General features: G+C 39.2%; 2 protein-coding genes across 2 annotated transcripts; both read right to left on the reverse strand.

Moving 5' to 3' along the window:
• Positions 1–482: 482 nt before the first annotated feature.
• Positions 483–2,829, reverse strand: LOC4331007 (pentatricopeptide repeat-containing protein At5g27460). The gene is made up of 2 exons (XM_015770012.3): positions 2,518–2,829; positions 483–2,233 (listed from the first exon to the last, which is right to left on the reverse strand). Exons 1-2 carry the CDS (start codon positions 2,821–2,823, stop codon positions 986–988), a joined length of 1,554 nt encoding a protein of 517 aa, XP_015625498.1. The 5' UTR covers positions 2,824–2,829; the 3' UTR covers positions 483–985.
• Positions 2,830–3,242: 413 nt separating this feature from the next.
• LOC4331008 (two-component response regulator ORR23-like) lies at positions 3,243–8,192 on the reverse strand. Its single transcript, NM_001401993.1, has 6 exons — positions 7,246–8,192; positions 6,706–6,858; positions 6,075–6,485; positions 5,653–5,729; positions 3,851–5,056; positions 3,243–3,672 (listed from the first exon to the last, which is right to left on the reverse strand). The coding sequence occupies exons 1-6, from the start codon at positions 7,391–7,393 to the stop codon at positions 3,601–3,603; spliced, it is 2,067 nt and encodes a 688-aa protein (NP_001388922.1). The 5' UTR covers positions 7,394–8,192; the 3' UTR covers positions 3,243–3,600.
• Positions 8,193–15,115: the final 6,923 nt, after the last annotated feature.

Genomic DNA, 15,115 nt, shown 5'->3' on the forward strand with positions numbered 1-15,115 from the left:
TTTATTTAAATTCATGTATATAATCGGTCCTTCTTAAGTTCGGACATTGTTGGAGAGCTATTCTGAATAAAGGTAATGGTGGCTAACAAGAAACAAGGTAAGGATTGTTAGAAACTGGAGAAGTTTGGGTGCCAAAAAGCTTCAAAAGTATTGAAATTGTCTAATGTTTCATATTTTGCAGGTAAACCTGATAATACTTTCCTAGTGTATCATTTTTTAACGGGATGCATTTCTGGTGTTAAAATGTGGTACTCGTCATGCCAACTTGTGCATGGGTTCAATTTGAAGACTGAGAAGCCTTGTGCACGCATGAACTTTCTTCATCACAGATTGATGGCAGCAGCAGCCTATCTCAATTCCCCAAATCTCCAGGGATGAGATCAAACCATCTGCATTGCACAAGCTTCCTCCCATGGATAATGCAAATGTGTAATGCTTATGCAATTGTAATGTGTAGTGTTAAACAGTTGTGGTCATTTTTGTGAGATCTGAATACTGATTCCATAAATCGGGGCTGGCCAGAAACAAGTGCTTATTGCATCCAGAGAACATGTTTTCAGTTTGCCTCACAATTTCACTAAAAATATCAGTACAGATTTGTTAACCTCCAAAAAGGGAACACAGAAGGCGAGCTAATATGCAAGTTTACATCATGCAAAGAAATGGCCTGAAGTTTACATTAGAAAGAATTAACATTTTTCCTGTCAAGTCTCTATTGACAATGAAAATCTTAAGCAGGCAGGAGTCGTTCTATCATCCCTGGCTTACCGTCAAGATCTTTTTCTCAAAACACCGTAATTGGATCAAAAGTTCAAAACAGTTGCCATCTTAAGTAATGCAGCGCAGTGCACTGTTCACCCTCTAATCTGCAGGTTCTTAGTGTAATTCTGCGTTTTTTGGCTGCAACCACAAAGACAGTCGGGTGAGTTATATTTGCCGTGTGTGCTCATAAGCAGCAACTGTTCATAGCCTACCCATTTACTTTTCACGTGATGTCTATCTTGCTGGCACGTATGATCAATTGGTCCATTTCTTCGTCCATATCTATTTGATCTCCTGCTATCATCTGAGGAATATTTTGTGGCACAATGTCAGCATTAATATATGCCCCAAGCAATGACTTGTACAGGGGCAAGCTTGTCAAGTTGAACTTTTGAAGAACCTTTATGAATCTATCTGCATCCTCCACACTGCCTTGCTCCTCGAAATACTTTGCAATGGCCTCCAACAGCTCAAGTGGAGGTCTCCAGTGGCAAGTCTTCAACAGAGATAAGCCCTTCTTCATGGCATTGACAGCTTTATCCATCTGCTTACTCTGAACAAATCCCTCCATCAGTATCTCCCAAGTCTTGTAATTCGGATGCGCACCTTTCTCTAGCATGTGGAGATGAAGCCTCTCAGCCTTTTCGATCCATCCATTCCTCACATAAGCACCAAGGAGAACATTTGAAACCCGCACATCGTGCTTCTTGCTTTCTGCTTCCCAGCTTCCAAAGGTCCACTCGGCCCGACCAATGTCGCCAACTTTTATCAAGCATACCATAGCAGACATGTAGTTTGCAGCAGGGATTCTACCTGGAACAATTTTACTAGCCTCCCACAGCCTAATAACCCCATCTCTGTCATTCAGGGCTGCATAACATGTCATAATGAAAGAGTACCCTAAACGCCCTGTTGATGACAACTTTGTTTCAGCCGTTCTAAGGCAAGCAAGAGCTTTACTGCTCTGTCCATACTTCTTGAAGATGTTAGCTAATGTACAGTATGTGCTCCAACCAACCTCAACCATGTCATCATTCAGCATCTCCTTGAATGCTGATTGTACTGAGGCTAAGCCAGAGACCTCAGCACATGCATTCATCCAAATGTTGTAGGACAGAACATTTCTTGGAATGTTGTTCCGTTTCATCAGATAAATTACACTAAGGACCTTCTCATACTGGCACGTTGCAACATATAGTTTCATAATTTCATTGAAAGAATGAGGATCGACAGGCAGTCCATATCTCTGCAGCTCAGCCATGAAGGTTTCAGCTTTCTGCACATTTCTTTCTGTAACATAGCAATGGAGAAGCGGGAATGACGCGGCCTTCTTGGAAGCAGCAGTACTTAGTTTTCTGTAGTACTCCTCAGCTTGAGAAGTACCATGAACTTTTGCAATCAAATCCAGTCTAACCATATGATCTGAGGGCGATAGTCTAAAATCATTGTGCGAGTCCATCCATGATAAAATCTGCAGCATAATAAAATTCCGTTTAGGTAGTGCCCCTTGCATCGCCACTGCGCGATATAGATTGGAACAGCAATAAACATTCAGCTGAGCTGTGCAAGTGTGTCAATAAATCATATAACAAAGAGTGAAACAATGTTCACTTTGCAGCATAACATTATAAGGAATTATTAAGAAGTTTGAATCAAATTGTTGCAAAGGTGAAAAAGACTCCTATGTCCTATCTGTATCAGATTTTTCTCGGTTCAAATTCGTTCATCAGGTAGAGCTGTTTGGAGTGTGCTCACCTCCAGGGCTTGCTCGTAGCGGCGCGCGCGGCGAAGCCGGACGACGTCACGGCGGAGCTCCGGCGGCGAGACGCGGCCGCGCTCCCGAGCCCATCTCTCGACGGCGGCGGCCGCGGCGGCGCGCCCGCTCTTCCTCGGGATCCGGAGGAGGCACCGCGACAGTAGGTCGCCGCCGTCGCCGTCCTCGCGAGCAGTCGCCGGAGGAGCGGAGGAGGAGGAGGAGGAGCAGCAGAAGGGTCTAGGGTTTGGGCGGGAGGCGCCGACGAGGAGGGCGAGAAGGCGCGAGCGGCGCACGACGGCGGCCATGGGCCCAAACAATCCATGGGCTTGCTTGCTTTAAGAAAGTTTACCTTCTTCTCAATCCCTTTTTTTAAAAAAAAAATTAGTAAATTTCAGAAAACTGCAACTATAGTCATAAAACTGTAGTGTGCTGCAACATTAGTGATCTATTTCAGTTTGCTGTAATAATAACGTGGAAAATTATCACAAAATTACAACTTTTACGTGATATGCGTAGAAGTTACAGTTTCGTGATAATTTATCACGCTATTGTTCTAGCAAACTGGTAGTTTTGTGACTATAATTGCAGTTTTTTAAAATTTACTCAAAAAGAAATGAAGTGATAGCATAAATTTGTATCTCAATTATAGTGGATGAAAATTTAGACATGTTTTTAAAAGGCTAACTCATACGTGAGACCTAACCGGATTCTACAACTTCAGTTTCGCTCCCAATTATTTTAGATAATAGATTAAACCGGCCTCTGCATCCAAACATATATGCACAGCCAAGAAGCTCCCCAAATATATGTCCTAAAATGTAAATCCAGCCGCGCCACGGCTGTCTGTGCCAAACCAGGACGAGGAAGAAGAAACTGACAGTAAGCTCAGGTTTATACAAGCCATCAATGTCTCTCTTTCTAGGTCGAGTTGGCAACCCATCTCGTCCTCCAGATTACTACTACAATACATATATTGACATAGATACACAGGCCTAGACTAGATTACATCACAAACTAACACTGCTAGCTAGTACACAGCATACAATGGGGGGACATGTACACAGATGCAGACGAGAGATCTGTCATATGCAAGCTCCAAGGGAGTAGAAATCGCCGCACCCCAGGTCGTCGCTGAAGGTAACATCATCCTTCTCCTGCATGGAAATCGAGTGTCAGATAGCGAAACAGCGCCGTCAACAAGATGACTATTGCTTCTGATGGTCTTATCATCAGCGAAAATGGTTCAATAAGTTTGCTGGTATGTGTCACTTTTGTGTAATCTTAATATGGATGTCATGGTAAAAAAAATTAGGTGAAGGAAAAAATCCTTACCACTTTGACTATGGAATTGAGAAGGCCGTCGAAGCTGCAGCTGCTAGAGCTAAGTTCGCTCTGAAGTTTCGGGATGCTCAAATCGGAGGCGTTCTTCGGCATCGCCATATCTCCCGAAACGAGGAAATCTGTCTTCATTTGTGGGATAACTGTTGAACCACTTGAGGTTGCTTGCCCAATCATTCTGGCACCAATATTGCTACTGTTACTACTGCTATTGTTCCATCTTTGGCTCATAGCATGATGAGCCCCAATGTTGCTTGCCAATTGAGAGCTCGGTACAGAACTCCATACGAACTTGAGATCAAACAGACTGTCTGCAGTCCTATCATCGAACTTCTGTTTCAAACCGTTTCCACCTCCAAAATTCAAGTACTTTTGCTCTGTATCTGGAGGTAAAAGCATCGCGCCACCAAAAGAGCTAGCTCCACCTTTTGTGTCTCTTGCTACCATAAGGTCATTTGAAGAGCGAGCAGGTGCACACGATGAAGATGTACCACCCAATTTGTTTGCACAGGTATTGTTAAACGAACCATGGATTAGCAACCCGTTGGCGGAAAATCCTGATAAAGGAATAGTACTCTGCTGGGATACACGAGATTCAAGCAGACCAGATGAAACTCCAACGGCGCCTTCAATATGTTCTGAACTTACAGAGGAAGTTCGAATTGATGGCTGACTGACAATTTTGGCTTGTGTGCACTCGGCTAGTTCTTGAGGCAGCAAAGGACTGCTTGTGACACTTTGGAGTGTGCCAGACATACCATTAGATAGGCCATTCCCAGAAAGGATGGTGGACAGATCATCGGTTTCTTCATGGATCCACTTCTGTTGCATTTGGGTCTGCCCAAGCGATGTTGCCAAACCTTGTCCCAAGTTTCCTTTCTGGTTTCCTGGTAAGCTAAGGTGGTACTTATTTGCATCATTAATGGAATGGCTCAATGTATGGCTTCCGCTCATAGTCTGAATCGATTTTGAAGCAGGTACCCCCTGAGTTCCAAGAGCTGCTGGATTGTTTCTAGGACTGTTTAACAATCCATGTGGAGTAAAAGATGATAGAGCTGCGGAAGAGGTAAAAGCTTGATAACCCTGTAGTCCTTCAAATCCACCCATGTGCAGAAAGGGGTCTCTACCTCCCAAAGCAGCAACGATGCTAACTTGTTGCGACGCCACAGCGCTTAGCCGTTTGAGATAGAGCCTGTACTTCTGCGTGGTACACAAAGCTTGAGATTAGACTCTGCAAACAAGTTGTAGTGTTTATCTGTGAACAATTTGCTTTTAGTGTCTCAGCATGAGTCACAGAATAGCACCGGAACTTGTTTTTGGTTCACCATATATGTGGTTGCTAAATCTGCTAGAAGGTTTAGAGAAGTGCTGAAAAATGTACGGCCTTTTCCTCAACTTAAAGGCCACTCATTTAATTGTTACAGAATCTGCTCTTGGAAGCAGAGGGGCAAAGTACACAAGACTCAAGTTAGAATAGGCCTTAAATGTGTAATAGCTCTGTGTTGATAAAGGATGCCACAGTGACTTTCTATCAGCCATATTTAATACAGTATTGTAAAACAGTCAGCGCACAATTCATTGGTATTGAAGAACTTCTGAATTCGGTTAATATTTCTTCAGGGCCTTAGTAAAGTTGAAAGATGGTCTATCTTAAGCTATAGTTTCCTCTGAACAGTAAAAACTTGTAGTGCAATTAATTACAATAGCTGCTAGCTGTGGTACAGATTTGTTCTATTCAAATTACATCATTACCAGTACATGCTAATAAATAGAAGATAGTGAAATGAGTTCCTTGCCTGTAGGTGACTTGCAACATTTTCCCTTGTGAGTTTCTCAACATTCATGAGCTCAAGTATCCTTTTTGGCACAGCCTCTGCATAAATAGAAAAAAATTATAATCTCATCTTTTCACTTATGCTTATGCTTATTAGCCAAAAATTGAATTTTCAACCTTAAATTTGGAGTTGATTTTGGGGTTTTTTTCATCGTAGTTTATTTTTTAGCCTTTGCTTTTAGATCGTTAAGAACACGTATATAAAAGTTTTATTCACAAATTATTTTTCATTTGCAAATATGTCGTTTAGTTTTTTCCTCCAATATGCCAAACGATGGGGCCGTTTCTCTCTCTCTCTCTCCAAAAAGGAAAAGATTAGGGTGTAACATGAGTCACCATAAAAAAATTGTGAACAGCAAAATGGAGGCAGTGGTGAGAACATACTGTCAATTCCAAGCTGGTTGACAGCAGCGACAAATTTCCGGTGTAGTTCAACTGACCAAACAACTCTCGGCTTCTTTGGAGCCGAGGGATCATCAATATCTTGAGTATTGACCTCACCCTCATCCTCCTCTTCACTACAGTACTCCTTCCTCTTCTTGCTGGGCCTCCCACTTTGATCAGGTGATCCACATGTAACATGGCCATGCACATGGTCTGAATCCGCATTTGGTGGCTTGTTGCACTCTTCATAGAAATCGAGATTAGCACGGTCGCGAGTACTGAATTTCCTCCTGATAACATGCTGCCAGATATTCCTGAGCTCTTCGATTCGAACAGGTTTTAGGAGATAGTCGCAGGCACCATGGGTTATCCCCTTCAATACAGTTTTGGTCTCTCCATTCACAGATAACACTGCAAGGAAATTACTAATTGGTTAACATCAACATTTCCCCCTACCCGTCATAGAAGGAAATAAGTACAGTACAGTGCTCAGGATTTGCTGAATAAACTGAAATTGAATTGATGCTCTGCAGATACAAGAAAAATCTTCACTCACAGTGGCTATTACTATCAAGAACAGTTGAACTGGATTATTGGATAGCTCTGAGAAGGGATAAGATTCATGACTTACTGATGACAGGGAGGTCCATTTCAAGCCCCACAAGCTCAAGAAGCTTAAAGCCGTCCATGTCTGGCATATGGACGTCGCTGATAACTAGATCAAACATGTCCCTGTTTTCCCGCAGCATTTTCAGCGCGATAGCAGCCTGATTTGTTGTCGTCACTGGAAAAACAAAACAAAAATTACTCTTTCAAGTGAATAGCTGTTGAAGATACAGGAAGGCATCTGCGACAACAACAATTCACCCTAAACCCCCCCCCCCAAAAAAAAAAAAAATTGCAGCATGCATTTCTTTTATCAACAATGACACCATAAATCCAGATCATGTAAACAATTTACAACTAGACATCTCTGTAGCTGCATGCAGCATATATAGTATACGATAACTTCATGAAATATTTTATTGAATAAACATAAAGCATTAGGCAAAATTCTGAAGAACATACATATAGACATCTAACAATAAAATTTGTAAGAATTGATATTGCTGTTCCAAGACAAAAAAAAAAACCAAGACTGAACTGCAAAAAGAAAAGAAGAAGTATTTACCATGATACTGGCAGCGCAGCAGCAGGGTCTCGAGCACCTTGAGACACACCGGGTCGTCGTCGACGGCGAGGACACGCATACCGACGGGGAACTGGTCCCTCCTCCTCGCCGCCGGCACCACACCCTTCCTCTCCTCCGCCGCCCTCATGGCAACAAAAAACCTCCCAATCCAATTCACAGCACAAAACCCAAGAACAGCAAGAAACCTCCCAATCGATGAAGCAAATCAAGAACAAAAACCAACCACCTTATAACCAAAGTTGCAGGATGCTGGGAAGCAGATGTGGGCAGGGGAAGATTGGGATTCAGCTTCAAGGCAGGCCTCCCAATCCCCAGCAAGAAAGCAAAGGCAAAGAGCCCAAAGGTACAAAACCAACAACCTACTACTACTGCTCCTGCTGCTGCTGCTGCTCCCCAACTAGAACAGGAAAAGAGAAAGGGAGAAGCAAAATGGAAAGAAAGAAGCTGGTGGTGGATTTGGACAGGGAGAGGAGAGAGCTGGAGAGAGTGGGCATGGAGCTTCAGGACCAAACCCACCACCATCTCCACCACCCCATCATTATTGAGGCAAAGAGGTGGGAAAGCAAAAGGGAGGGAGTTGGAGAAGAAAGCAGAGTTCTCTCTCTCTCTCTCTCTCTCTCTGCAGCCAAAAAAATAAACTAAAAAAATGGGAGGAAAAAAGCAGAGACACTGACTGTTCCAGATGGCCAAGCAAGCAAGCAACCAACCTCAGCTTCAGCTCACACACATGTGAACTACTCCTAGCTCAGCAGCAGCAGCCACCACAACTCCCAGCAAGAAAACAAGAGGAGATTGGAGCAAGAACAGCAAGAACATCTCAAGGGAGAAGAAGATGAGGGAGAGAATGTAAGTAGACTGTCCATCTGTCTGAATTTTAAGGGGTCAAAAATGGTGGAGGGCAACAGAAATTGGGGCCCATTTCATCCACAAGCTCCAACCGATCGCTACAGACGAAACGCCATCCCTCTGTAGTCTGTAGTATGTACTACCCCGCACCGGCGAAATTCTTGCGTCTGTAAATTTTGTATTGTATCTCATGTATCAATTGGACGGGGCAAAAAATAATTTTCCATGAACATGTTAAATTGGTACTAGTAGTAATGTTTTTTTTTCTGAGGCCTTAAATTAGTAGAAAATGGGCATTCCATATGACAATTCCGTATCTCATTTTTAACTTTTTTTAAAAAAAATATCATTATTTTTTTGAGAATTTTTTTGGAACAAATTTTCTGATTAAAATGATCCAAACTTTTAAGAGTTGTGGAAACGGATGAGACACATCTCGATCACACAAGTGAATATAGCATTGCAAGCTAGTAGTATCAACTTGCCACGCACAAATGAATAGTATCGCACAGTGACTGTACTCCTACATTGAGGGCCTTTTGATTTGGAGAAAAAAAAATATAAGAGTAGGAGTTTAGGATGATTCCAACCCTATAAGAAAATTTCCTAGGAAACCCTTTAAAATAAAGGATTGAATCATATTGTATGCTTTAAAATTCCTATAGAATGAATAATCCTAGAAAGATTTTGTGAAGAAAATTTAGCAAGAGTTTCAACCTCTTAGAAATTTTCCTTTGAATCTATCCCTTTATAAGATTATTGTGTTTTTCCTGTGATTCAATGAAATGGTTATTCTTGTGTTTCTCCTATATTTTATAATCCTCTGTTTTGTACATGCAATTGTTATTAGAATTATACGTTTTTTTTCTATTTCTTCCCTTTTTTTTCATTGGCCCCTACGGAGTACCACCAAACAGTATAATACCATATACATATTTACTGCTTGTATAAAAATACTGTAGTAATTATAGAGAAGCGTACACGAACAGAAGACATATGCTTGCCTTAACAACTTTAGATTCTTCACACGGTATACCACTACTGCAGCTGGGCCCCAAATTATAATCATCCAATGGAGCAAACAAAGACGACCTGATCTCTGGATCTACAAGTAGTTAATGGTAAAACACCATTAACCCCAAAGTAAAACTCCCCTTAAATGCGTGCCTTTAATTGACGCCATTTACTAACGCTTTTAATAACCATCCATTAAAGCTTTGGATGATTGATTGGAAGGGGGCACCACTCCCTCGCACACGAACGAGATTACGAGATGAAGATTGTCACGAAAATGCCCGACCGACCGAGCGTGCTTTTTTGTACGGTCTCATTTTCTAAAACATGATATAAACGAAGACGCTCATAAACACACATCATATCCTTATTAGCATCTTTAAAATCCTAATTTAATTACTCCCTCTATCCAAAAATATAATGTACAATCATGTTTTTTCATGCCTCATAATATAAAACATATGCGTATATATATTAACTAGCACCTCGATCCTCTAAATTTGGTTTGTTTTAAACCATCGAGCTCTTCAATTATATTGCTTGTATGCATGAATGCGATCCAACCAATGAGAATGATTAAGGGCCAGTTTGTTTTGAGGCCTAAATTAGGCTTGCCAATTTTTTTGGCAACCTTAACAATAATTGTGTATGTTTGGATTGAAGCCAAATTTTGACATGCCTATATAACATAGGCCATTTTAATAGCCAAATTAGTTTAATTTGGCTTCAATCCAAACACATGTTGGCCTTACCAAAAATTGGCATGCCAAAACTTGTCAAAATTGCCAAATTTTGGTAAGGCCAACATTGGTCACAAACCAAACTGGCCCTAATTTTTTTTCTTAATCTTTATGTTACGAGTGGTGAGCATTTTTTTTTATAGATGGAGTAGCATCTTTGAAAGACTGGACTAATATAACTTAGGATTGATAAAGTAACACGTGTATATTGTCACACATTGAAAAATAATAATTAGACGTAAATACAAGCATCTATATCAAGTCCAGGACTTGAACTCATGTGAATCGGTTTCTAATCAATTGAGTTATGCTCACTTCACCATACGATATTATTCTAACCCTATATAAAATAATAATTCTAAATCATTTCAATCTTGTATTACCATCTCCACTAAATAATTAGAATGACAAAAACAATCGATCATCGGTTAAAGTGATAGTAGTTTTAGATATTGTTTCCGACCGTTTTCACCCCTAGCGGCGCACACACAAATCACCTCTATTTCCCGTGCTCGCGCGCGCGCGCGCGCACGGTGGGGGCGGCCACACGGGGGGTCGTGGGGGTGTCGATGCGGTGGTTTTTCGCGCGCAGCCAGCCCCCTTTGTCGTCTCGTCTGCCACCCACGTCCCCATGGCGCTGCTGCTGCTGCTGCTCCTTGCTGCAACCTGCAACTCTGCAAGGCCAACAAGACAAGCGGAGGCAGCAGTAGCAGGAGGGCATATGCCTCGTTTCCCGGACTCTCCTTCCATCTCATCCCTTGGTTGACCCATGGGTTTGACCATCTCAACCGTTGATTGATCCCACATTTTTTTAAGCAAAAGGTATAGTCAATGAGTACTCCCTCCATCCTAAAATATATTCCATATCTCAAAATATGAAGAATTTTAAATAGATAGGACATTTTCTAGTACTATGAATCTGGACAGACTCTCTGTACAAATTTATTTAACTATCAAATGTTCCATCTGTTTAAAATCTCTTATATTTTAGGATGGAGAAAAAGTAAATAGTATTGAATAAGAAGAAGAGAGTATAAATAAACAATAATTATGTGCGTTAAAAAGGAGGTTGTATACAATAAACAATAGTTAATTAGTATTTAATAATTGAACGGTTAAACATTTAAAGACACTAAGGCAAAGATGGTACTACACTAAGCTTAGTATTTGCAAATGGATTAATTATGTGGACTAATAAGTGTTTACACTCATATACTGCCAGGACATGAGAGAGGAGACTGTAATTTGTAAATAGCTGCATGTGTGGGTTTCTTGTCATTTTGTTCATCTTTCTCGTGAAGTTTTTTGCGTGAAAAGGGGAAAACTGGACGTGCCGGTATAAAGTGAGCCAGTACTACAATTCACTGCCTATATATGCCACGTACTCGATCCAACCTGCTACGTTGAAAACTTTTGCGTCCATGACTCACTGCACGTTGCTTCCGGCGATGAACTATCAAGCGTCATATGCATTCACGTAAGCTATATATATATATATTATTCCCTTCTCCTAAAATATAAAATATTTTATATAAATGTAATATATTTAGGATCATAAATCTGATTTGACTTTCTGTTAAGATTTATAGTCACACACCCACCTATTTTTTTTTCATATTTTAGTACGGATGGAGTATATGTATTGGCCCACATCAATTTAAGTCAGATAATGCATCAGGTGTTTGCATGCTTAATTACGACCGTTAATTGTGACAGCGGGGCATACATGGCTACCTTCAATACGGGTCAACATTTACTGTTCACTTCTTTTTAAAGCCCGTTTGAATGCGAGAAATTGTATGTGTTCACTTCACGTGGAAGTATGAAATAAAATATACTAGGATACCTCCTCTCCGGAACGCAAAACGATATTTGCATTAACATGTGATTAATTGAATATTAGCTATTTTTTAAAAAAAATTGATTAATATGATTTTTTAAGCAACTTTCGTATAGAAACTTTTTTTTAAAAAACGTACCGTTTAATAGTTTGAAAAACGTGCGCACGGAAAACCATGATAGGGAGTTGGGAACTCCCAACAAAGAACGCACCCTAATTAAGTACTCTTTTATATTCATCACCATATAAAGTACTTTCATAAACTATACACGAATTTCTATTAGTCAATGATAAAAAAAATTAACTGGCTTAACACCAAGTAATTTAAACGGAAGTAATATATATGTTTTAACTTTTATTAAAGGTGACTTTTTATACTAATTTAAGAACGTGTTCAACCTATAACCTATACATATATGTATCGTTAGCAAACTCCTTTTTTTATGCCATACATGACTTGTGTGTCGCATAAACATCCGCGAGCACCCAATAGTACGATGATAACACTAAATTAATATTCTCCCCGCTTCAAAATTTAGCAATCTATGAACTAAATTCATAGTGTTAGGTTGGATCTAATCTCATACATAAATTGTTATATTTTGAGACGAGTAATAATTAACATATTTAAAGTACTCATCTCACACTTTTCCCCCGCATGATGCAACGTTTACCGACAGTTTATAGCTTCCAACAAACAAATGAGAAGATGGTTGCATTTAATTTAATTAGCTTGTGTGATTGGTGAGTGGTGACCAAACATTATGTCATCGATCGATCCCATGCATGCATCCACGCCCAATTTTTTCATATACACCCTCCGTCCCTAAATATTTAACGTCGTTGACTTTTTTATGATATGTTTGGCCGTTCGTCTTATTCAAAAGATTTAAGTAATTATTAATTCTTTTTCTATCATTTGATTAACTGTTAAATTCACTTTTATGTATATATATATTTCACAAAAGTTTTTGAATAAGACGAATGGTCAAATATACTTAAAAAAAATCAACGGTGTCAAATATTTAAGGATGAATGGAGTATATTTTTCTCCGATCCATGGAGCACGCGTATAGAAGTTCACAAAACATATGGTAACTAAAAAAATATTCACAGCATTTTTTTCTGCAGGGAAATATTCACATCATTTTCACAGGCCACGTAAGAAAAGAATAATATTCGTCGTATGAAGTCATTATAATCTTCCTTTATGGATATCTAGAAGGCATATGCATGCATGCATTCTGCGATATTAATATATATATGTAACCGGCGCTGCCGGCCACGTGGTTAATTAGACAGTTAATTAGTTGATGATGCCAGGTGGTGTTTAATTACTGTGGAAAACTTCTACTAGACGTCTGAATATCTTGTTGCCCTGATGATAATTAGTATACTGATAAATGGTTTTAATTAACTAGGCATCTTAGTCAGCTTCACTTAAGTGCAGATCTTAAGGTAGCTAGGCCCAGTCATAGTTCCAAACTTTTTTTTTCAAACTTACAACTTTTCCATAACATAAAAACTTTTCTATACACACATAAACTTCTAACTTTTCCATTACATCGTTACAATTTCAATCAAACTTTCAATTTTAACCAAACTTTTAATTTTGACGTGAACTAAACACAGCTCTAGTGGGGTTTTTTTTCTTCCAAATAGCTAAATGATTGAATAATGTATGTGATCACTATTCGAGAGCACAAACGAATGGATTAAACATTATGAAGTTAAAGAATAGATCTAAACTAGTTTTGTCGAAATTCACATATAAAAGTTTTTTTTCTCAAAAATCGTATAGTTTGGGTGCACGTAAAACATGTGGCATATATTAATCGATCGATTAATCCTTCCTTAGAAAAATGTTCAAGGGTCTTCCGACTAGTTCCACAAGGTGGTGGCTAGACTATCTGGGTTCGGAGCCTCACCCCTTTTAATTATTTGATATTAGGTTATTTCCTAATATTTGCCTTTTTTTTATTAATTCTTCCTTTAAAAAAAAGAGTAGGTTGATTTAATGCTAATTGCATTGCCATGTTTATTTTTTTTTCTTTTTGTGTGGATGACGTCGCACGCGAACACGATTCGAACCGAAGTCCATTTTTCCTGCGCGTGTACATAGTATATACGTACGCGTGTAGTGGACGGTTGCTTTTCATCTGCTTTCTTCAGAGAAGCTCTATGTTTATTATGATACGCATGCACGTCGCTCTTATATATGTTTCTATAATATTATGCGATGATTCTCAATCATGCATGTTTCAATATTACCTAACCATTTCAAAATTGAACGCGATCTCAATTATTTAACTACATATACGCATGCATGTGTGTATATATATACAGTACGTACACCACCGGCTGCATGCCGGCCAATGATCGATATGATCTGGACCTGCTTTTGCTAGCTTAATTTACTCGTATTTATAATTTTTTTTGACTGAATTATTTATAATTGTTTGTAAACACTGCTCCCTCCATTCCAAATTGATGGTACACCAAGACCAAGAAAAGCTAATAACTCTCTCATATTATATTTACTCTAGCAACAAACTTGATGCATGCATCATCCACACTATTTTCTAGCCAATAGAAAATCAAGATATTGCATGTGGGTTATAAATACTTGTGTGGATGCATGCATCAATGCCCATTTACTCCAATGCACCAATAACGAATAGACTTAATGAATAAACACAAATATATAGATCATTTAAGAATAACCTTAAAAAAATTATATGCAGATCAATTTTGAATGAAGGGAGTAGTATACATGCCTCTTACTACATATTTTTGGATCGATCACTTGAGAATTTATGGATGGAGGGCACAAGCTGCATTCACGTACGACAAATGCGATCTACACCCAATCTTTGCGCGTAAATTTCTGATCGATCTGCATTTAATTCACTCTCCATCGAAAGTTCATTTAAGAGCTAGCTAGGGGCCGACCATCGATCCATCCCAGAAGTAATTACTACTCTAGTTATTGATCTGGGCCCTTCATGCAAGGTCGAACCCATCAACATGCACGTAATATAAGCTGTGTTTAGTTCCACGCTAAAATTAAAAGTTTAAAGAAATTAGAACAATACGATGGAAAATTTGTAAATTTGTGTGTAGGAAAGTTTGATATGACGGAAAAGTTGAAAGTTTGAAGAAAAAAGTTAAAATCTAAACATGGCCATACTCTACATCTAAAAATAACACATAAGATTAAGTGGTGAGATGAAAAAGAGAAATGAGGAAAAATATATGTATCACCTTTAATCATGTAAGGGGCAATCTTCACACAACTAAAAAAAAGAAAAAAAAGTGAATTGGACAAACAAATAAAATAAAATTATTGGGGTTAGTGTGCTACAGTACAGAGGTAATATAAAGATGATGTATTGTATATACCACCTTT

The sequence above is a fragment of the Oryza sativa genome, chromosome 2, assembly GCF_034140825.1.
Source record: "Oryza sativa Japonica Group chromosome 2, ASM3414082v1".
Taxonomy (NCBI): domain Eukaryota; kingdom Viridiplantae; phylum Streptophyta; class Magnoliopsida; order Poales; family Poaceae; genus Oryza; species Oryza sativa.